General features: G+C 54.2%; 1 protein-coding gene across 4 annotated transcripts in view; it reads right to left on the bottom strand.

The window, feature by feature from the left end:
- Positions 1-651: 651 nt before the first annotated feature.
- SLC2A4 (solute carrier family 2 member 4) overlaps positions 652-24,348 on the bottom strand; it is a 322,167-nt gene continuing 298,470 nt past the window's right edge. For all 4 annotated transcript variants that reach the window (XM_075346784.1, XM_075346782.1, XM_075346783.1 and 1 more), the window contains 4 exons: positions 10,280-10,384; positions 9,821-9,922; positions 1,475-1,678; positions 652-1,383 (listed from right to left, as the gene is read on the bottom strand). In XM_075346784.1, the coding sequence (XP_075202899.1) occupies positions 1,177-1,383; positions 1,475-1,678; positions 9,821-9,922; positions 10,280-10,384 (618 nt within the window). In that variant the 3' untranslated portion in view covers positions 652-1,176. The remainder of the gene's footprint in view (positions 1,384-1,474; positions 1,679-9,820; positions 9,923-10,279; positions 10,385-24,348) is intronic.

Below are 24,348 nucleotides of genomic sequence, written 5' to 3'. Positions count from 1 at the left end.
CACTGGCGCTGTGACATGTACAGCGGGGGCTGGGATCTCTTTTCTGTGGGAAGGTCACTGGCGCTGTGACTTGTACAGCGGGGGCTGGGATCTCTTATCTGTGGGGAGTTCACTGGCGCTGTGACATGTACAGCGGGGGCTGGGATCTCTTATCTGTGGGGAGGTCACTGGTGCTGTGACATGTACAGCGGGAGCTGGGATCTCTTATCTGTGGGGAGGTCACTGGCGCTGTGACTTGTACAGCGGGGGCTGGGATCTCTTATCTGTGGGGAGGTCACTGGCGCTGTGACTTGTACAGCGGGGGCTGGGATCTCTTCTCTGTGGGGAGGTCACTGGCGCTGTGACATGTACAGTGGGGGCTGGGATCTCTTATCTGTGGGGAGGTCACTGGCGCTGTGACATGTACAGCGGGGGCTGGGATCTCTTCTCTGTGGTGAGGTCACTGGCGCTGTGACATGTACAGCGGGGGCTGGGATCTCTTATCTGTGGGGAAGTCACTGGTACTGTGACTTTTACAGCGGGGGCTGGGATCTCTTCTCTGTGGGGAGGTCACCGATGCTGTGACATGTACACCGGACCCGGTTACTCGTGGCACCGTCGCTGGGTGCCTATGCTGTCGCTCCTCCACCCCAACCTCCATATTTTCAGAGCTTGGTGTTTCAGTATTTTAATGACACTGCAGCAATATATATATACATTTATACATGACGATTATATACTTGATGTGAGCACTCATTGTACCGGCATCTGTACCAGGAAGGTCTTCGGTAATTCGGTTATAAGGCGAGCCTCCTACAGCCTGAGACCTGTAGTCACTGCATCTCTCAGCAGGGGGCGCTGTAGTATCTTACGTGACATTACTGGTGAGACGCAGCGCTGCCCATGGGGTGTGGCAGTAATGGTCGCTGACGGTGGGTCCATTCCTTAATGTTAGAGAGATGGAGGAATGGATTTCTAGCTGGGCGATGGCTATGTTACGGCCTGGGGAGAGGCTGGCTACCTTACTGGACAGGGGCCTAGCAGTCAGCGGCCAAGCTGGGGCTACTACTATGTATTACACAACGAGGGCTCCTAACCTCAGCCCCGCACCAGTATCATAGCAGATGGCGCGGGATGTGCTCCTCGTAGAGTCACCACACTGATCCCTGTATGACTGAGGCTTTGTGCCGGGGGCTCTCATATCTCCTCTCCCCCTCCTAGGCTGTCTAGCTCTGTGCTGGCCTTCACCTCCTGCTCCAGCAGAGAGGGATTTCTGGTCCGAAAGGCATGAGAGATTTCATCAAACGACCTTCCTCGAGTTTCTGGCACGCGGAAATAAGTGAATAAGAGGAATCCCAACAGCAGCAATGCAAACAGCAGGAAGACGTAAGGTCCACAGAGGTCCTGCAAAGAGAAAATGGCCAACATGAATGACCCGACGAGATGGAGAAGCAAGCCCTCGTGCAGCATGTCCTCCTCGCCCATCACAACTCACCGCCACGTAGGGGAATCCCATTCCGATAAGAAAGTTAGAGGTCCAGTTTGTGCAACCAGCAATAGCCATGGCGGCTGGCCGAGGGCCCTGGCTGAACAGTTCTGCGACAATAAACCAGGGAATTGGACCAGGACCAACCTCGAAGAAAGCCACAAATCCGAAAATTGCTGCCATACTGAGTGCACTTATGGCCGGTATGGTGTCCTGGGGACAGAAGATACTGTTACTCATTGGAATCCTGACCTCAATACTGCACCCTCACCCTTATAATCTGGCTGACATGACCCCAGGGGGCCTCTGTACAGGCCCCTGATATGAAGAGCTGTTATATCAGCTGCAGCCAAAAATACAGCCGGGGCCAGGGGAAAGCTGCTGTCATCACTAGATCACAGGGGTGTGTCATCAGCAGACCATGGGGCAAGTGTCAGCAGACCACAGGAGAGTATGGCCAGCAGATCGCAGGAGTGTGTCATCAGCAGATCGCAGGAGTGTATGGCCAGCAGACCGCAGGAGTGTGTCATCAGCAGACCACGGGGGCAAGTGTCAGCAGACCACAGGAGTGTATGGCCAGCAGAGCACAGGAGAGTATGGCCAGCAGACCGCAGGAGTGTGTCATCAGCAGACCACGGGGGCAAGTGGTAAGCAGTACACAGGAGTGTATGGCCAGCAGATCGCAGGAGTGTGTCATCAGCAGACCATGGGGCAAGTGTCAGCAGACCACAGGAGAGTATGGCCAGCAGATCGCAGGAGTGTGTCATCAGCAGACCATGGGGCAAGTGTCAGCAGAGCACAGGAGTGTATGGCCAGCAGATCGCAGGAGTGTGTCATCAGCAGACCATGGGGCAAGTGTCAGCAGAGCACAGGAGAGTATAGCCAGCAGACCGCAGGAGAGTATGGCCAGCAGACCGTGGGGGCAAGTGGTAAGCAGTACACAGGAGTGTATGGCCAGCACACCGCAGGAGTGTGTCATCAGCAGACCATGGGGCAAGTGTCAGCAGAGCACAGGAGTGTATGGCCAGCAGATCGCAGGAGTGTGTCATCAGCAGACCATGGGGCAAGTGTCAGCAGAGCACAGGAGAGTATGGCCAGCAGACCGCGGGAGTGTATAGCCAGCAGACCATGGGGTAAGTGTCAGCAGACCATAGGAGTGTATGGCCAGCACACCGCAGGAGTGTGTCATCAGCAGACCATGGGGCAAGTGCCAGCAGACCACAGGAGTGTATGGCCAGCAGACCGCAGGAGTGTATAGCCAGCAGACCATGGGGTAAGTGTCAGCAGACCACAGGAGTGTATGGCCAGCAGACCATGGGGTAAGTGTCAGCAGACCGCAGGAGAGTATGGCCAGCAGACCGTGGGGGTAAGTGGTAAGCAGTACACAGGAGTGTATGGCCAGCACACCGCAGGAGTGTGTCATCAGCAGACCATGGGGCAAGTGTCAGCAGAGCACAGGAGTGTATGGCCAGCAGATCGCAGGAGTGTGTCATCAGCAGACCATGGGGCAAGTGTCAGCAGAGCACAGGAGAGTATGGCCAGCAGACCGCGGGAGTGTATAGCCAGCAGACCATGGGGTAAGTGTCAGCAGACCATAGGAGTGTATGGCCAGCACACCGCAGGAGTGTGTCATCAGCAGACCATGGGGCAAGTGCCAGCAGACCACAGGAGTGTATGGCCAGCAGACCGCAGGAGTGTATAGCCAGCAGACCATGGGGTAAGTGTCAGCAGACCACAGGAGTGTATGGCCAGCAGACCATGGGGTAAGTGTCAGCAGACCGCAGGAGAGTATGGCCAGCAGACCGTGGGGGTAAGTGGTAAGCAGTACACAGGAGTGTATGGCCAGCACACCGCAGGAGTGTGTCATCAGCAGACCATGGGGCAAGTGTCAGCAGAGCACAGGAGTGTATGGCCAGCAGATCGCAGGAGTGTGTCATCAGCAGACCACGGGGGCAAGTGTCAGCAGACCACAGGAGTGTATGGCCAGCAGATCGCAGGAGTGTGTCATCAGCAGACCATGGGGCAAGTGTCAGCAGAGCACAGGAGTGTATGGCCAGCACACCGCAGGAGTGTATGTGTTGCGGGCGGGGAGGACGCCGCTGCACTGCGCTCGCTAAAGCTTGGGTCCGGCGTTGCTGCGGTGGCTGCTCGGCGGCTCGATCGGTGGGCCGGATTCGGGGACTCGAGCGGCGCTCCTCGCCCGTGAGTGAAAGGCGGTAGTTTCGTTTGGGGGATTTAGTCCGTGACGCCACCCACGGGTTGTGGTGAAGGTGGGCACCACCGCTGCTGGTGACGGGGATCCCGGGAGCGATGGTAGGGAGCAGCTGGGATGTTGTTTTCCCCCCTCCGTGGGTAGGGGTTGGTGGTCCCGGGGCCCGGTGAGATGACGGGGAGGCAGAGTTGGATGGGTGCAAGGTCGCCTGGACTGCAAAGCGCGGCGCCGGATGGCACGGTTGTACTCACTCAGCCACAATGGTACGCACAATGGTAAACCAAACGGCTGGATAGACGGGTCCCGCAGCCGGCTGCTGTAGTCTCTCCCGGACAGTTAGTGGTGGCTGCCTTTCCCTGCACCTTTGTGTATGTTCAGTCCCGATGGATTCCCACCGGTAACCCGCTCCCCAGCGTATATATGTCCTGGAGGAGCCCTTTTGCCCGCAGGCTCTGGCCCTTGGAACTCTAGCTGTGGCGGTAGCTGTATTTCCTTCTGTTGGTTGGACGGTTGCCTTCAATCGGGTCTTGGCTGTTAGGAAACCCCTGGGGTTCCGGTCACTGACGGATTTGACCTCTAATGGCGACTTCAAGCCTGGTCGGGGTCCGTAGGCCCTGCCTGTGTGTGCTGGCTTCACTTCGCTCCCCGGTTCGGTACCGGCGGGCCACCGCCCGTCCCCGGTCCTACGGTTCCGCGTTGATCTGCCTCTGCTGCAGACGGCCACCACCTTCTGCCAACCTTACTCTTAGTGCCCGGGCCACACACCCGGACACGGTCAGTTTGCTCCTCGCTCCTCTCTCTTCACTCCTCTCCTCCACTGCACTCAACTCACTCCACTCCCTTCCTTCTCCCGCCTCCAGGACTGTGAACTCCTCGGTGGGTGGGGCCAACCGCCTGGCACCTGGTGTGGACATCAGCCCCTGGAGGGAGGCAACAAGGATTTTGTGTCTGGCTGATGTGCCTGTCTCGGGGTGGGGGTGTGTGTTGCAGTACCTGTGACGACCTGGCTAGTCCAGGGCGCCACATTCCCCCTTGGTTAAATGCAGACCGTCCGCGGGCTGCCCGTCCATCACCGGTTTTATTTTTCTTTTGAACTGTAAAAATATAAAACATCAACAGTTTATGCATTTTTAAATCTTCCCTTACGGGAGGCAGGTCACTTGAACATTACAAACCACATATATAGACATTTTTAATAATAACGGACGGACGGCTTCCGCTCTCCCACCCAAGCAACCTAGCCCTGATGCTGCCCCTAAGAAGTGGGCAGCACCCCAGTCCAGATCCAGGCTGCCCGACCACCCGGCTGTCACTTCAGGGGACCCCACGTCCATGGGGGGCCCCTGACCCCCGGAGGATGGCCACCGGTCCTGGTGGTGGCTGGGCCCCAGCCTCCTCTGCTGCGGGCCCTCCCTCCAATCTGCCTCTCCGGAGGCGGTAACGGAAAACATGCCCCAACATATTTACAATCCCACAAGTTCGTGGGTGCCCTGCAAGTTCTCAGGCATGTCCATGAAGAATTCCTCATGCAACGGTAGCAAAGGGTCCCTACGGGGACAACTTACCGGCAACGGCCGGGTCAATCACGGTGTCAATCAGGTCATTCTCTCGGTTTGATTAGGCTTATCATTCATTTACTTATCAAGTAACGGTACTGGTGGTCCCAACGGGGACAACGGTGCAACGGAGGGACCGCTGCCTTACTTCAAGTCCATTCTCAACCGTGGGGCTTCAGTGCCACTTTCACATGGTGTACTGCTCTGGACCCCGATGATAGCTCGCTGCCTGTGATTTTTCTCCACATACATGCGGGCATGCACATCCGCTTTACACCTTTTTCGGGCAGCGATCTCCCGGCCCAGCTGGCGCTGCTGCCGCTCCCAGTATGGAGCGTCTGCCCGCTCTGTCTCGCTCTGTGCGGGGTCGGGCCCAGCCGGAGCTCCCTCGTGCCGGCTACGACCGGCACCTTCTGCACTGGGGAACCCCGCTGTGTCGTGGCCTGCTCGGCTGCCTTGCAGCGCCAACCCCGCGATGCCTCAGCTGAGGCCTGGATTCTGGGAGCGGCCAGCTTTACCAGCTGGGCTGGCTTCCGGTCGACGGTCACCTCCATCTTAGCCGGGCGGACTGCCGGGGCCGTTGTCATCTGGAGCGCGGCTTCCTCTGGGACCGCTAGTGCGTCCAAGTCAGGATGAGTTACTTTCTGGACGCAGATGCGACGTGGGGTTGGTACGGGTGTCGGAGCGATGGCGGGCTGACTGCTCGCGTCTTCTGCAGGCGGGTCTTTGCAGGCTGGTAGAACGGACTCCGCTGCCGGTGTTGGTGGCAGCGTACCAAGCAGGGGAGCAGCGGCAACCGGTACGGGCGGCGGGGGAGGCGATATAGAGGGCAGGGGCAGACCGGGTCCCTCAGCCGCAGCGTCCGGTCCCTGGGGGACATAGGGGCGTGGGTCGCTTACCCGCTCCCCCACGGTTGTTTCCACTTCGCGTGCTCACACAGCCGCAGCCGGTTCCTCCACTTCGACTATCCACTGCTCCATCAGGGAATCAGCCTTTGGCCTGGATCTTCCGACACATCCTTCCACGTTGGCGTCCAGGAACGTGTTTCGGCAGAGTCCTGGCGTCCCTGCACTCTGCAGCGCTAGTTACATGCCCCCGCGGCTGTGACCGCCGCTCCTCCAGCGGCTTCGTCGGGCGCAGACATCTTGTTACCGCCCCCCCTTGGTTCTTTTTCGGCACCTCCTCTTCAGGGGCGGGGCTTCGGCTTTCGCGCCTCCACTGCTCGAGAAGACGCTCGAGCGGGAAAATTTTCGCGCCCAAGATGGCGGATTCTGAAATTTTTCAGCCGGACACCGCCGGCGGGACACAAGGCGCACTTCTACCAGCCGGCAGAACGGTAAGATCCTGTTCGTGATGCCAAGTTGTCGCGGGCGGGGAGGACGCCGCTGCACTGCGCTCGCTAACGCTCGGGTCCGGCGCTGCTGCGGTGGCTCCTCGGCGGCTTGAGCGGTGGGCCGGATTCGGGGACTCGAGCGGCGCTCCTCGCCTGTGAGTGAAAGGGGGTAGTTTGGTTTTGGGGGATTTGGTCCGTGACGCCACCCACGGGTTGTGGTGAAGGTGGGCACCACCGCTGCTGGTGATGGGGATCCCGGGAGCGATGGTAGGGAGCAGCTGGGATGTTGTTTTCCCCCTCCGTGGGTAGGGGTTGGTGGTCCCGGGGCCCGGTGAGATGACGGGGAGGCAGGGTTGGATGGGTGCAGGGTCGCCTGGACTGTGCAGCGCGGTGCCGGATGGCACGGCAGTACTCACTCAGCCACAAAGGTACGCAAAGTCTCTGGTAAACCAAACGGCTGGATGGACGGGTCCCGCAGCCGGCTGCTGTGGCTTCTCCCGGACGGTTAGTGGTGGCTGCCTTTCCCTGCACCTTTGTGTATGTTTGGTCCCGATGGATTCCCACCGGTAACCCGCTCCCCAGCGTATATATGTGCCGGAGGAGCCCTTTTGCCCGCAGGCTCTGGCCCTTGGAACTCTAGCTGTGGCGGTAGCTGTATTTCCTTCTGTTGGTTGGATGGTTGCCTTCAATCGGGTCTTGGCTGTTAGGAAACCCCTGGGGTTCCGGTCACTGACGGATTTGACCTCTAATGGCGACTCCAAGCCTGGTCGGGGTCCATAGGCCCTGCCTGTGTGTGCTGGCTTCACTTCGCTCCCCAGTTCGGTACCGGCGGGCCACTTCCCGTCCCCGGTCCTACGGTTCCGCGTTGATCTGCCTCTCCTGCAGATGGCCACCACCGTCTGCCAACCTTGCTCTTAGTGCCCGGGCCACACACCCGGACACGGTCAGTTTGCTCCTCGCTCCTCTCTCTTCACTCCTCTCCTCCACTGCACTCAACTCACTCCACTCCCTTCCTTCTCCCGCCTCCAGGACTGTGAACTCCTCGGTGGGTGGGGTCAACCGCCTGGCCCACCCCCTGGTGTGGACTTCAGCCCCTGGAGGGAGGCAACAAGGATTTTGTGTCTGGCTGATGTGCCTGTCTCGGGGTGGGGGTGTGTGTTGCAGTACCTGTGACGACCTGGCTAGTCCAGGGCGCCACATATGGCCAGCAGACCGCGGGGGCAAGTGGTAAGCAGTACACAGGAGTGTATGGCCAGCAGACCACAGGAGTGTGTCATCAGCAGACCGCGGGGGCAAGTGGTAAGCAGTACACAGGAGTGTATGGCCAGCAGACCGCAGGAGTGTGTCATCAGCAGACCGCGGGGGGAAGTGGTAAGCAGTACACAAGAGTGTATGGCCAGCAGACCGCGGGGGCAAGTGGTAAGCAGTACACAGGAGTGTATGGCCAGCAGACCACAGGAGTGTGTCATCAGCAGACCGCGGGGGCAAGTGGTAAGCAGTACACAGGAGTGTATGGCCAGCAGACCGCGGGGGCAAGTGGTAAGCAATACACAGGAGTGTATGGCCAGCAGACCGCAGGAGTGTATAGCCAGCAGACCGCAGGAGTGTATAGCCAGCAGACCATGGGGTAAGTGTCAGCAGACCACAGGAGTGTGTCATCAGCAGACCATGGGGTAAGTGTCAGCAGACCACAGGAGTGTATGGCCAGCAGATCGCAGGAGTGTATGGCCAGCAGACCATGGGGCAAGTGGTAAGCAGTACACAGGAGTATATGACCAGCAAACCGCAGGAGTGTGTCATCAGCAGACCATGGGGCAAGTATCAACAGAGCACAGGGGTGTATGGCCAGCAGATCGCAGGAGTGTGTCATCAGCAGACCATGGGGCAAGTGCCAGCAGAGCACAGGAGAGTATGGCCAGCAGACCGCGGGAGTGTATAGCCAGCAGACCATGGGGTAAGTGTCAGCAGACCATAGGAGTGTATGGCCAGCAGACCGCAGGAGTGTGTCATCAGCAGACCATGGGGCAAGTGCCAGCAGACCACAGGAGTGTATGGCCAGCAGACCGCAGGAGTGTATAGCCAGCAGACCATGGGGTAAGTGTCAGCAGACCACAGGAGTGTATGGCCAGCAGACCATGGGGTAAGTGTCAGCAGACCACAGGAGTGTATGGCCAGCAGACCATAGGGTAAGTGTCAGCAGACCACAGGAGTGTATGGCCAGCAGACCATGGGGTAAGTGTCAGCAGACCACAGGAGTGTATGGCCAGCAGACCGCGGGGGCAAGTGGTAAGCAGTACACAGGAGTGTATGGCCAGCAGACCGCAGGAGTGTGTCATCAGCAGACCGCGGGGGCAAGTGTCAGCAGATCACGGGAGCAAGTTGTCAGTAGACCACAGGGCAAGTTTTCAGCACATCACGGGTTGAGTTGTCAGCAGATCATGGAGGTGGGTTGTCAGCAGATTACAGAAGTGTATGGCCAGCAGACTGTAGGAGTGTCGCCAACAGACCACAGGGCGAGTGTCAGCAGATCACAGGGCGAGTGTCAGCAGATCACGGGGGCGACTTGCCAGCAGATCATGGGGGCGACTTGCCAGCAGATCACGGGGGCGACTTGCCAGCAGATCACGGGGGCGACTTGCCAGCAGATCACGCGGGCGACTTGCCAGCAGATCACGGGGGCGACTTGCCAGCAGATCACATGGGCGACTTGCCAGCAGATCATGGGGGCGACTTGCCAGCAGATCACAGGGGCGACTTGCCAGCAGATCACATGGATGACTTGCCAGCAGATCACGGGGGCGACTTGCCAGCAGATCACGGGGGCGAGTTGTCAGCAGATCACGGGGGCGACTTGCCAGCAGATCACGGGGGCGACTTGCCAGCAGATCATGGGGGCGAGTTGTCAGCAGATCACGGGGGCGAGTTGTCAACAGATCACGGGGGCGACTTGTCAGCAGATCACGTGGGCGACTTGCCAGCAGATCACGGGGGCGACTTGCCAGCAGATCATGGGGGCGAGTTGCCAGCAGATCACGGGGGCGAGTTGTCAACAGATCACAGGGGCGACTTTCCAGCAGATCACGGAGGCGACTTGCCAGCAGATCACGGGGGCGACTTGCCAGCAGATCACGGGGGCGAGTTGTCAGCAGATCACGGGGGCGACTTGCCAGCTCGGCCCATGACTAGAGACAAGGCTTTTTCCTAGTGTCACGCCTGGTGACACCACCAATGTGGAGACACATCAGCCATCTCACCTGTAGCACCATGGCCACTGTCATCAGTACTGCACATGTGATCATCCCAGCGAGGCCCACGAGATGCAGGGTCCGCCGTCCGGCCCTCTCTACCAGGAAGAGCTATGGAGGAAAGAACAAACCAACCAGAAGATACATGGAGCATCAATAAAAAATAGTGCACATGGAGGGAGGGGATCAAACTAATTCGCACCCCCTATGTGGTGGGATGGGGGGGCCATTACTGGTCTCTCCTCTGTATGAGATGTATAATGGCCTCCTTTCATATGTGGTCAGATGTGTGGTGGAAGAAGCCACCCCGCTGCCTCTGGCCTCCGGACCCCGCGATGTAGATTTATGGAGTGGTCTGGGGCAGGACACAGGCACTACAATGCCTAGCTCATAGAGGATGTGGAGACCCTCAAAGTACAGACGCAGTTATTATCCAGGTCAGTAAGAAGACCCCTGAGTCCAACTCACCGACACCACGGTAAAGGCCGTATTCATGATTCCCGCGCCGATGGTGGCGTAGATCGGCTGCTCCACCCCCGCCTTCGAGAAGATATCTGTGGAGTAATAGAAGATCTGCACAAGACACAAAGAGATGAAACATGAAGGACAGTGACCCATAATAATCGGTGTCACCCTGCAGGGGGCGGGGCCAGCTCACAACTCTGTCCTACCTGTATCACCCTGTAGGGGGCGGGGCCAGTTCACAACTCACTGCTATCTGTATCACCCTGTAGGGGGGGGCCAGATCACAACTCCCTTCTATCTATATCACCCTGTAGGGGGCGGGGCCAGCTCACATGCCGTCCTACCAGTATCACCCTGCAGGGGGCGGGGCCAGCTCACAACTCCCTTCTATCTGTATCACCCTGCAGGGGGCGGGGCCAGCTCAGGACTCCCTTCTATCTGTATCACCCTGCAGGGGGCGGGGCCAGCTCACAACTCCCTTCTATCTGTATCACCCTGCAGGGGGCGGGGCCACCTCACAACTCCCTTCTATCTGTATCACCCTGCAGGGGGCAGGGCCAGCTCACAACTCCCTTCTATCTGTAGCACCCTGCAGGGGGCGGGGCCAGCTCACAACTCCCTTCTGTGAGGCAAATCCCGGGATATGAAGATGAATTATGACTTCCAGTCATAATCGCTCATCACTCCCTGGCAGTGCCCCCCTCCCTTCTTGTCCTCAATGTCCAGCATCTGTGAAGGTGTCACATCCCATGGCCATCTCCTATGATATGGAAATTAGGTGATGTGGGAACAATGGACACAGGATGACTCCCTGCCGTGACCCTGTGGTAGGAGCTGCTATCTAATTAGCAAGCTTGGAAGTATCCAGACAGAACGACTCCAGTAAAAAATGGTTCATATCTCGCAAGCCATATTTCCGATAAATATGGCAACCATAAAAATGGTGTCTCCGCATGCGGACGATGCTGGCACACCCTTTTTATGGGAGCGGGAGCTTGGGAAATACCCCAGGCGTGATATCAGCCAATGGGGAACTAGTAGACAAGTCATGAAACCTCTCATTCTGTAGCTAAATTCATAACTGTCACAATGAGAGCATTGGCGTCCGCCTACGACGCTCCCAGGCCAAGTTATGGCCATATTCCATGTTGTGGATTTTGTCCATAACTCCAGCCAGGGGTGGAGCAGTGCTCCCTCTGAGGTCACGAAGGTAGGAGGGGACCTGGATTTGCCCAGGTTGATAACCCTACTTCGGCCATTTTCCAGGGTTCTTTCGCTGGGGGTCACGTGTAGGAAACATCTGTGGGAGTTCCTGGAAACCTGGTCTACAGCGCCCCCCTGTGGCCAGACGCACAAGGTAACTGATTGAATTGCATACCTGTTTGTAAACCATGCTTTATCTGTAACTGTACTCTGACATATGTATATTCTGTAGATTCCCTATTGTATATATTGTAGTTTCTAGTGTGGCTTTAGGCTGATTAAATTATATAATTAATCTTGGGCTGTTCTGTTATCTCGATCTTGAATCCCACGTCTGTGTGTTCGGCTAATAGTTACCGTGAAGCGGTTGGTGGCAGCGAGTTGTGCCAAGGATTATTGTGGGGAGGCCAGTGAGATTCGGGGAGGTTTTATATATTCCGCCCGCGGAGGTCGGGGGAATATATACCCTACTCTCACCGGGGACCCTTCAATAATCGGCATAAGTAGTATAGCGGCCTCCTTGCTTATTGTTGGGCAATTCCATAATTGGCCTGACTATAAGAGGGGCGCTAGAGAGCGCGTCACGTGCTCTGTCTGTCGGTCGGGAGGTATAAAGGAGGGGTGACCCCCACTTGTTACCCCCCGATTGTGACGTACTGGTAGCCAGCGCGGGGGATTTCTGAGTGACCCCCCCGGTGGTTTGTGACATATTGGTGGCATAGCGGTGGGATCGAGATAATAGTGTGTGTGAGTGCGAGACCCATACTCCCAGACACTAAAGACTGCCTGCAGCAGCTGTGGCTGCTGGGGTCTTCAGACTAGCTCAACACTAGAGTGTCAGAGTGCAGATACTGTAAGGTGTGTGGAGGCATCAGGTGTCAGTTCTGTGTCAGTGACCAAAGTCTGCGACAATGGCTGAGAGCACCAGGAGCAAAGCCAAAGGAATGGCCGATGCTCAGGCCAGAGACGATGAGGAGGTTGTCCAAGAGCCCGACGCCAGAGAACCGCTCTGCAGAGGACATTGCACTACCTGGCACTGCTGGACAAGATGAGGAGCAGCTCACCCAAGGGTCCTCAACGAGCCAGATGCCAGCCCTCCGCTCTGCAATGGACAGTGAAGCACCAGGCTCCGCAGCGGGCCGCAGATCACCACGTGCCATTCCACCGAGCCTGGGAGGCTCGGATAGCCTTCTTCAAATGGCTATGGCCCTTCTCCAGGCTGGAGACCGGGATACCTACGAGATACTCATGGCCGAGCGTGAGCGGCAAGCAGTGCGTGAGGCTGCGGAGCGGCAAGCAGCACGTGAAGAGCGCCAGGCAGAGCGTGACTACCAGCTGCAGCTAGCTCAGCTCCGGCCCTCATCAGCCACACGTGACCTTCAAGACACCAAACTTCCAAAGGTCCGTGTTGAGGACTTCCCAGTGCTGGAGAAGGATGGAGACTTGGACTCTTTCCTGACTGCTTTTGAACGGACTTGCTTGCAGCACCATCTGGACAAGGATCAGTGGGCCAAATACCTGACCCCCCGTCTAAGGGGTAAGGCCCTGGATATCCTTGGGGACTTGCCTGCTGAGGCAGATCAGGGCTACGACACCATCAAGCGGGCCCTGATCCAACAGTACAACCTCACTCCAGAGTCCTACCGCAAGAAGTTCCGGACCCTGCAAAAGGGACCAAAGGACTCCTGGGCTGACCACCGGTGGGCACTTGCCCGAGCTGCCGACCACTGGACCCAAGGCCTGCAGCTTTCCACCGGACCGGAGATCCTGGACTTGTTCATCACGGAGCAACTCTTGTGGAACTGCCCTGAGGATCTCCGCCAGTTCATCCGAGACCAGAAGCCAAAGGGGTCCACGGCTACAGCTGCCCTGGCCGATGACTACACCAACAATCGGGCTCCTGAGGCCAGGAGAGCAGCCACCAGCAGCACCTGGAGAGGGGGTAAGATGAACTCTGCGACTGCCCCACCTGCCCCTAGACTGCAGGGGGTGTCCCCCTCAACTCCCCTCTCCAGGCCCGTGGCAGAGCCAAGACGGTGCCACCAGTGCAACCTACCTGGACACTTCAAGGCCATGTGCCCTCAGCGTCCCAAGGCCCCGGCTCCGTCCCCGTCCCAAGGGCCGCCCAAGGTGTATTGTGTGGGTGGGGGTGGTGGTAGGTCCCTGGACAGCTTCCAACCTGTCACCGTCGGCCGGTCTGTGACCATAGGACTGCGAGACAGCGCCTCGGAGGTGACTCTGGTGCGGCCTGAGATGGTGTCCCCCCAAGACTTGATCCCTGGAAAAACCCTCGCTGTCTCCGGGATTGGAGGCACTGACCCGGCGCTGCCTGTTGCTGACATTTATGTGGACTGGGGCGCAGGGCGAGGGGTGAGGGAGGTGGGGGTAACTGATCGGATCCCCGCAAACGTGCTACTTGGGACAGATTTGGGGCAGATAACCTCCCAGTTTGGGCCCCCACCAAGGGCTGAACCTTCAGCCAGTACGGACATGACTCCTGACAATGTTAATGTGTTATCTATGAATGATGTGAGAGAGGGGGGAGTGAACTCTGATATTTCTGCTTGCACAGACACCATAGACACACACACAGCTGCAGCTGTGACAGGGGAGGGGGTCAGAGAAAGGTGTGACAATGCCTCTACAAGTAATCAGCCTGTGAGCTGGGATCTGCTGCCCTCTGCAGGGATAAGCAGAGAGCAGGGTGCTGCAGGGGGAGGACCAGTGTGTGGGGTGGGGGCTACCACAGCAAATGTGGGGTCCCCAGAGATTTCACAGCGGGGTTCTGTTGCTGCAGGAGGGGAACAGGCAGGTGAGATTGGGGCCGGTCCAGGAGCGGAAGTGCTCCCAGGTAAGATCTCGGTGCATGGTTCCCCCACAACCAGGGTGTCAGGAAGCCAGGTCGGTCTGCCTGAACCGGCGACTTGGTCAGGAACGGAGGAGGAGCAGGCACGACCCACGGTCGCAGCGGCTGTGGCCGCTGTCACCCGCAGTGGGAGTGCTGGAAGCCAAGGGGCCTCCCGGAGGTCCGATAGCTCTTCCCCTTCTGACCAAGTGGCAGCCGAGTCAGGTGGGGGCCAGGACACAGGTCCCGGGGTACTGACCGAAGATGTGACAGTCTCGTCGATTCTGGCCACATCTAGTCAGGGGTTTCAGGCAGCGTTAGAAGCTGACGACAGCCTGAAAGCTCTAAAGGAGCAGGCGGCACAGCCTCCCTCGGACTCGGACCCGGAGCGAGTGGTCTGGGACCAAGGACGGCTGTACCGGGCCACGGTCCAGCAGGGTTCACCGGAGGCGTGGCCCAGGGACCGACAGTTGGTGGTACCCTATCCGTTCCGGACGGAGTTGTTGCGGATCGCACATGAGATTCCGATGGCCGGACACCTAGGGATCGCTAAGACCAAGGCCAGGTTAAACCAGCATTTCTACTGGCCAAAAATGGGGGCCGATGTGGCTGCCTACTGCCGTTCGTGTGAAACCTGTCAGAGAGTGGGGAAGGCGGGGCCACGCCCCAAAGCCCCACTGGTATCTCTGCCCATCATCGATGAGCCTTTCAGGAGGGTGGCTGTGGATCTGGTCGGCCCGCTGGCCATCCCCAGCAGCTCCGGGAAACGCTTCATACTGACGGTAGTGGACTATGCCACCCGGTACCCAGAAGCAGTGGCCTTGTCGTCCATTCGGGCTGACAAGGTGGCCACCGCATTGCTGGAGATTTTCTCCCGAGTGGGTTTTCCCCAGGAAATGCTCACTGACCGGGGGACCCAATTCATGTCCCAGCTGATGGAGGCCCTCTGTAAGCAAGTCCAGGTGCGACATCTGGTGGCCAGCCCGTACCATCCACAGACTAATGGCCTGTGCGAGCGGTTCAATGGCACCTTAAAGCAGATGCTTAAGATGTTGGTCGACTCCCATGGGCGTGACTGGGAGCGGTATCTCCCACACCTGTTATTTGCTTACCGGGAGGTTCCACAGGCCTCAACAGGATTCTCACCGTTTGAGCTCCTGTACGGGCGACGTGTGCGGGGCCCCCTGGCTCTGGTGAAAGAGGCTTGGGAAGGGGATTTGGCCACCCCTGGAGTGTCGGTTATCGAGTATGTCATGCGCTTCCGGGACAAAATGCAGGCCTTGACGCAACTGGTACACGACAATATGGCTCAAGCCCAGGCCGATCAGAAGCGTTGGTACGACCAGAACGCTTGTGAGAGGATCTACCAAGTGGGTCAAAAGGTGTGGGTACTGGTCCCCGTACCACAGGACAAGCTTCAGGCAGCCTGGGAAGGCCCATACCTCGTGTACCAGCAGCTCAACCCTGTGACGTACCTGGTCACCCTGGACCCTGCCCGTGGAAGGCGGAAGCCCTTCCATGTGAACATGATGAAGGCACATCATGAGCGGGAGGCATGTGCGCTCCCCGTGTGCAACCTGCCCGAGGAGGGAGAAGCGGAAACCCTCTTGGATATGCTAGCCCAGGTTAGGGCAGGCGGATCCATTGAGGATGTGGAGGTTGGCCACCAGCTCTTGGAGGACCAACGGTCCCAGCTGTGGGCCACCCTACACCCCTTCCGGGGGTTGTTTACCAACCAGCCTGGAAGGACTAACTTGGCTGTCCATCACGTGGACACTGGGGATCATCCCCCGATCCGGCGTTCAGCATATCGGGTCTCCCTGGAGGTGCAGCAACACATGCGCCAGGAGATTGACGAGATGCTGAAGCTGGGGGTGATCCAGGCATCCAACAGCGCTTGGGCCTCGCCTGTAGTCCTCGTCCCTAAGAAGGACAGAACCACTCGGTTCTGCGTGGACTACAGGGGGCTCAATGCTGTCACGGTCGCCGATGCGTACCCAATGCCACGCATCGATGACCTGCTCGATCAGTTGGCCGGGGCTCAGTACCTGACCATCATGGACCTGAGCCGGGGATATTGGCAGATCCCCCTGACTCGCAAGGCCAGGGAACGCTCTGCCTTTATTACCCCATTTGGACTGTACGAGTCCACGGTGATGCCATTCGGGATGAGGAATGCCCCTGCCACTTTCCAGCGGATGGTCAACACCCTGCTCAAGGGACTTGAAGGGTACGCGGCCGCGTACCTGGATGACATTGCCGTCTTCAGTCCCACCTGGGAAGATCACCTAGAGCATCTAGCACAGGTGCTCAGGCGGATCCACCGGGCAGGTTTGACCATCAAGCCGGGAAAGTGTCAACTGGCCATGAGCGAGGTCCAGTACCTCGGTCACCGGGTAGGTGGGAGAACACTGAAGCCCGAGCCTGAGAAAGTGGAGGCCATCGCATCCTGGCCCACCCCCAGGACCAAGAAGCAGGTGATGTCCTTCTTGGGGACCGCCGGGTACTATAGGAGGTTTGTTCCACGCTATAGTAGCCTGGCAAAGCCCTTGACGGACCTCACCAAGAAGAAGCTGCCCTCTGCAGTCGATTGGACAATGGACTGCGAGACAGCCTTCCAGGCCCTAAAGGACGCCCTGTCCAGCCCGCCCGTGCTACAGGCAGCCGACTTCACGCGGCCGTTTGTAGTACAGACCGACGCCAGTGACTTCGGCCTCGGTGCGGTGCTCAGCCAGGTGGACTCTGCGAGCCAAGAGCACCCAGTCTTGTACCTGAGCAGGAAGCTGTTACCAAGGGAAGTGGCCTATTCCACGATGGAGAAGGAGTGCCTGGCCATAGTGTGGGCCCTGCAGCGTCTGCAACCCTATCTATACGGGCGCCACTTCATCGTGGAGACGGACCACAATCCCCTCAGCTGGTTGCACACCGTCTCTGGGACGAATGGGCGATTGTTGCGATGGAGCCTTGCGCTCCAGCAATACAACTTCACCATTCGCCACAAAAGGGGCCGTGACCACGGTAACGCAGACGGGCTGTCCCGACAAGGAGAGGTCGCGGACGGGCGCACGGGGGAACACCGGAGTGTGCTGCCCCCTAGCGCCCTCAAAAGGGGGGAGGTGTGAGGGAAACCCTGGGATATGAAGATGAATTATGACTTCCAGTCATAATCGCTCATCACTCCCTGGCAGTGCCCCCCTCCCTTCTTGTCCTCAATGTCCAGCATCTGTGAAGGTGTCACATCCCATGGCCATCTCCTATGATATGGAAATTAGGTGATGTGGGAACAATGGACACAGGATGACTCCCTGCCGTGACCCTGTGGTAGGAGCTGCTATCTAATTAGCAAGCTTGGAAGTATCCAGACAGAACGACTCCAGTAAAAAATGGTTCATATCTCGCAAGCCATATTTCCGATAAATATGGCAACCATAAAAATGGTGTCTCCGCATGCGGACGATGCTGGCACACCCTTTTTATGGGAGCGGGAGCTTGGGAAATACCCCAGGCGTGATATCAGCCAATGGGGAACTAGTAGACAAGTCATGAAACCTCTCATTCTGTAGCTAAATTCATAACTGTCACAATGAGAGCATTGGCGTCCGCCTACGACGCTCCCAGGCAAAGTTATGGCCATATTCCATGTTGTGGATTTTGTCCATAACTCCAGCCAGGGGTGGAGCAGTGCTCCCTCTGAGGTCACGAAGGTAGGAGGGGACCTGGATTTGCCCAGGTTGATAACCCTACTTCGGCCATTTTCCAGGGTTCTTTCGCTGGGGGTCACGTGTAGGAAACATCTGTGGGAGTTCCTGGAAACCTGGTCTACAGCGCCCCCCTGTGGCCAGACGCACAAGGTAACTGATTGAATTGCATACCTGTTTGTAAACCATGCTTTATCTGTAACTGTACTCTGACATATGTATATTCTGTAGATTCCCTATTGTATATATTGTAGTTTCTAGTGTGGCTTTAGTCCACAGGCTATTTACTTCATGCAGCATTTGCTTGGACCTGTCCCGCCCACAGCCATGACTCAGTCATGGGTACGGGATTGAAATAGACCAGGTGAGTGCTGCTAAGAGCAGTTCTACTATTCATATGTGAGGCCGTATGGCACATTTTATAAAAATATTTTAGTGTAGGACTGCTTCAAATGAGATTTGCCGTGACGTGGCGAAGCAGCTCAAGAAATTGCAATTTTTTGCCAAAAATCTCAAAATTTTTAAAATAAGTACAGTTTGGAATGTTTAGTGCTGTAGTGCACATTTGGTGCTGGCTTTTTGTTTTTTCTTCATTGAATTGGTCGGTGGTTGACCTCCACCTTGCTATGCACCCCAATTTGGGATGTATTCCATCTGTCTAGATTTTGGCGGTTGGTGACTGTTCACATTAAGTCATCAGGCTTTGTCCACAGGCTATTTACTTCATGCAGCATTTGCTTGGACCTGTCCCGCCCACAGCCATGACTCAGTCATGGGTACGGGATTGAAATAGACCAGGTGAGTGCTGCTAAGAGCAGTTCTACTATTCATATGTGAGGCCGTATGGCACATTTTATAAAAATATTTTAGTGTAGGACTGCTTCAAATGAGATTTGCCGTGACGTGGCGAAGCAGCTCAAGAAATTGCAATTTTTTGCCAAAAATCTCAAAATTTTTAAAATAAGTACAGTTTGGAATGTTTAGTGCTGTAGTGCACATTTGGTGCTGGCTTTTTGTTTTTTCTTCATTGAATTGGTCGGTGGTTGACCTCCACCTTGCTATGCACCCCAATTTGGGATGTATTCCATCTGTCTAGATTTTGGCGGTTGGTGACTGTTCACATTAAGTCATCAGGCTTTGTCCACAGGCTATTTACTTCATGCAGCATTTGCTTGGACCTGTCCCGCCCACAGCCATGACTCAGTCATGGGTACGGGATTGGAATAGACCAGGTGAGTGCTGCTAAGAGCAGTTCTACTATTCATATGTGAGGCCGTATGGCACATTTTATAAAAATATTTTAGTGTAGGACTGCTTCAAATGAGATTTGCCGTGACGTGGCGAAGCAGCTCAAGAAATTGCAATTTTTTGCCAAAAATCTCAAAATTTTTAAAATAAGTACAGTTTGGAATGTTTAGTGCTGTAGTGCACATTTGGTGCTGGCTTTTTGTTTTTTCTTCATTGAATTGGTCGGTGGTTGACCTCCACCTTGCTATGCACCCCAATTTGGGATGTATTCCATCTGTCTAGATTTTGGCGGTTGGTGACTGTTCACATTAAGTCATCAGGCTTTGTCCACAGGCTATTTACTTCATGCAGCATTTGCTTGGACCTGTCCCGCCCACAGCCATGACTCAGTCATGGGTACGGGATTGAAATAGACCAGATGAGTGCTGCTAAGAGCAGTTCTACTATTCATATGTGAGGCCGTATGGCACATTTTATAAAAATATTTTAGTGTAGGACTGCTTCAAATGAGATTTGCCGTGACGTGGCGAAGCAGCTCAAGAAATTGCAATTTTTTGCCAAAAATCTAAAAATTTTTAAAATAAGTACAGTTTGGAATGTTTAGTGCTGTAGTGCACATTTGGTGCTGGCTTTTTGTTTTTTCTTCATTGAATTGGTCGGTGGTTGACCTCCACCTTGCTATGCACCCCAATTTGGGATGTATTCCATCTGTCTAGATTTTGGCGGTTGGTGACTGTTCACATTAAGTCATCAGGCTTTGTCCACAGGCTATTTACTTCATGCAGCATTTGCTTGGACCTGTCCCGCCCACAGCCATGACTCAGTCATGGGTACGGGATTGAAATAGACCAGGTGAGTGCTGCTAAGAGCAGTTCTACTATTCATATGTGAGGCCGTATGGCACATTTTATAAAAATATTTTAGTGTAGGACTGCTTCAAATGAGATTTGCCGTGACGTGGCGAAGCAGCTCAAGAAATTGCAATTTTTTGCCAAAAATCTCAAAATTTTTAAAATAAGTACAGTTTGGAATGTTTAGTGCTGTAGTGCACATTTGGTGCTGGCTTTTTGTTTTTTCTTCATTGAATTGGTCGGTGGTTGACCTCCACCTTGCTATGCACCCCAATTTGGGATGTATTCCATCTGTCTAGATTTTGGCGGTTGGTGACTGTTCACATTAAGTCATCAGGCTTTGTCCACAGGCTATTTACTTCATGCAGCATTTGCTTGGACCTGTCCCGCCCACAGCCATGACTCAGTCATGGGTACGGGATTGGAATAGACCAGGTGAGTGCTGCTAAGAGCAGTTCTACTATTCATATGTGAGGCCGTATGGCACATTTTATAAAAATATTTTAGTGTAGGACTGCTTCAAATGAGATTTGCCGTGACGTGGCGAAGCAGCTCAAGAAATTGCAATTTTTTGCCAAAAATCTCAAAATTTTTAAAATAAGTACAGTTTGGAATGTTTAGTGCTGTAGTGCACATTTGGTGCTGGCTTTTTGTTTTTTCTTCATTGAATTGGTCGGTGGTTGACCTCCACCTTGCTATGCACCCCAATTTGGGATGTATTCCATCTGTCTAGATTTTGGCGGTTGGTGACTGTTCACATTAAGTCATCAGGCTTTGTCCACAGGCTATTTACTTCATGCAGCATTTGCTTGGACCTGTCCCGCCCACAGCCATGACTCAGTCATGGGTACGGGATTGAAATAGACCAGATGAGTGCTGCTAAGAGCAGTTCTACTATTCATATGTGAGGCCGTATGGCACATTTTATAAAAATATTTTAGTGTAGGACTGCTTCAAATGAGATTTGCCGTGACGTGGCGAAGCAGCTCAAGAAATTGCAATTTTTTGCCAAAAATCTAAAAATTTTTAAAATAAGTACAGTTTGGAATGTTTAGTGCTGTAGTGCACATTTGGTGCTGGCTTTTTGTTTTTTCTTCATTGAATTGGTCGGTGGTTGACCTCCACCTTGCTATGCACCCCAATTTGGGATGTATTCCATCTGTCTAGATTTTGGCGGTTGGTGACTGTTCACATTAAGTCATCAGGCTTTGTCCACAGGCTATTTACTTCATGCAGCATTTGCTTGGACCTGTCCCGCCCACAGCCATGACTCAGTCATGGGTACGGGATTGAAATAGACCAGGTGAGTGCTGCTAAGAGCAGTTCTACTATTCATATGTGAGGCCGTATGGCACATTTTATAAAAATATTTTAGTGTAGGACTGCTTCAAATGAGATTTGCCGTGACGTGGCGAAGCAGCTCAAGAAATTGCAATTTTTTGCCAAAAATCTCAAAATTTTTAAAATAAGTACAGTTTGGAATGTTTAGTGCTGTAGTGCACATTTGGTGCTGGCTTTTTGTTTTTTCTTCATTGAATTGGTCGGTGGTTGACCTCCACCTTGCTATGCACCCCAATTTGGGATGTATTCCATCTGTCTAGATTTTGGCGGTTGGTGACTGTTCACATTAAGTCATCAGGCTTTGTCCACAGGCTATTTACTTCATGCAGCATTTGCTTGGACCTGTCCCGCCCACAGCCATGACTCAGTCATGGGTACGGGATTGAAATAGACCAGGTGAGTGCTGCTAAGAGCAGTTCTACTATTCATATGTGAGGCCGTATGGCACATTTTATAAAAATATTTTAGTGTAGGACTGCTTCAAATGAGATTTGCCGTGACGTGGCGAAGCAGCTCAAGAAATTGCAATTTTTTGCCAAAAATCTCAAAATTTTTAAAATAAGTACAGTTTGGAATGTTTAGTGCTGTAGTGCACATTTGGTGCTGGCTTTTTGTTTTTTCTTCATTGAATTGGTCGGTGGTTGACCTCCACCTTGCTATGCACCCCAATTTGGGATGTATTCCATCTGTCTAGATTTTGGCGGTTGGTGACTGTTCACATTAAGTCATCAGGCTTTGTCCACAGGCTATTTACTTCATGCAGCATTTGCTTGGACCTGTCCCGCCCACAGCCATGACTCAGTCATGGGTACGGGATTGAAATAGACCAGGTGAGTGCTGCTAAGAGCAGTTCTACTATTCATATGTGAGGCCGTATGGCACATTTTATAAAAATATTTTAGTGTAGGACTGCTTCAAATGAGATTTGCCGTGACGTGGCGAAGCAGCTCAAGAAATTGCAATTTTTTGCCAAAAATCTCAAAATTTTTAAAATAAGTACAGTTTGGAATGTTTAGTGCTGTAGTGCACATTTGGTGCTGGCTTTTTGTTTTTTCTTCATTGAATTGGTCGGTGGTTGACCTCCACCTTGCTATGCACCCCAATTTGGGATGTATTCCATCTGTCTAGATTTTGGCGGTTGGTGACTGTTCACATTAAGTCATCAGGCTTTGTCCACAGGCTATTTACTTCATGCAGCATTTGCTTGGACCTGTCCCGCCCACAGCCATGACTCAGTCATGGGTACGGGATTGAAATAGACCAGGTGAGTGCTGCTAAGAGCAGTTCTACTATTCATATGTGAGGCCGTATGGCACATTTTATAAAAATATTTTAGTGTAGGACTGCTTCAAATGAGATTTGCCGTGACGTGGCGAAGCAGCTCAAGAAATTGCAATTTTTTGCCAAAAATCTCAAAATTTTTAAAATAAGTACAGTTTGGAATGTTTAGTGCTGTAGTGCACATTTGGTGCTGGCTTTTTGTTTTTTCTTCATTGAATTGGTCGGTGGTTGACCTCCACCTTGCTATGCACCCCAATTTGGGATGTATTCCATCTGTCTAGATTTTGGCGGTTGGTGACTGTTCACATTAAGTCATCAGGCTTTGTCCACAGGCTATTTACTTCATGCAGCATTTGCTTGGACCTGTCCCGCCCACAGCCATGACTCAGTCATGGGTACGGGATTGAAATAGACCAGGTGAGTGCTGCTAAGAGCAGTTCTACTATTCATATGTGAGGCCGTATGGCACATTTTATAAAAATATTTTAGTGTAGGACTGCTTCAAATGAGATTTGCCGTGACGTGGCGAAGCAGCTCAAGAAATTGCAATTTTTTGCCAAAAATCTCAAAATTTTTAAAATAAGTACAGTTTGGAATGTTTAGTGCTGTAGTGCACATTTGGTGCTGGCTTTTTGTTTTTTCTTCATATGTATATTCTGTAGATTCCCTATTGTATATATTGTAGTTTCTAGTGTGGCTTTAGGCTGATTAAATTATATAATTAATCTTGGGCTGTTCTGTTATCTCGATCTTGAATCCCACGTCTGTGTGTTCGGCTAATAGTTACCGTGAAGCGGTTGGTGGCAGCGAGTTGTGCCAAGGATTATTGTGGGGAGACCAGTGAGATTCGGGGAGGTTTTATATATTCCGCCCGCGGAGGTCGGGGGAATATATACCCTACTCTCACCGGGGACCCTTCAATAATCGGCATAAGTAGTATAGCGGCCTCCTTGCTTATTGTTGGGCAATTCCATAATTGGCCTGACTATAAGAGGGGCGCTAGAGAGCGCGTCACGTGCTCTGTCTGTCGGTCGGGAGGTATAAAGGAGGGGTGACCCCCACTTGTTACCCCCCGATTGTGACGTACTGGTAGCCAGCGCGGGGGATTTCTGAGTGACCCCCCCGGTGGTTTGTGACACCTTCTATCTGTATCACTCTGCAGGGTGAGTAGCTCATAGCTCCCATCTATCGATATCATCCAGTAGACAGCAATGGCATATTTGTGGGCAATGTGTGAGCAGGCAGCATAGGGACCAGGGAAGAGGGTATATGTGAGGAGACAGTATGAGCAGTGAGGTGGGGGAATGTGTAAGGTGACAGTATGGGGGGCAGGGAATGTGTGAGGAGACAGCATTGGGAGCAGATGCAGGGGAGAATGTGTGGGGAGACAGTATGGGGAGCATGGGGAATGTGGGAGGAAATAATATGGGGAGCAAGGGGGGATGGGTAAAGAAACAGTATCTCGAGGGAGTGGGGAAATGAAATGTTTGGTGAGACAGAAGGTAAAGCAGGGGGAATACGTAAGGGGACAAGAGGGAAGGTAGCGTATGGGGAGAAATGTTTGATGGGATAGTATGGAGAAAGAAAAGTGTGAAGGGGCACAAT

This window comes from Anomaloglossus baeobatrachus, chromosome 4 (assembly GCF_048569485.1).
Source record: "Anomaloglossus baeobatrachus isolate aAnoBae1 chromosome 4, aAnoBae1.hap1, whole genome shotgun sequence".
Classification (NCBI taxonomy): domain Eukaryota; kingdom Metazoa; phylum Chordata; class Amphibia; order Anura; family Aromobatidae; genus Anomaloglossus; species Anomaloglossus baeobatrachus.
Note: the sequence above shows the minus strand (reverse complement) of the source record. Positions and strands in the feature narration are given on the sequence as shown.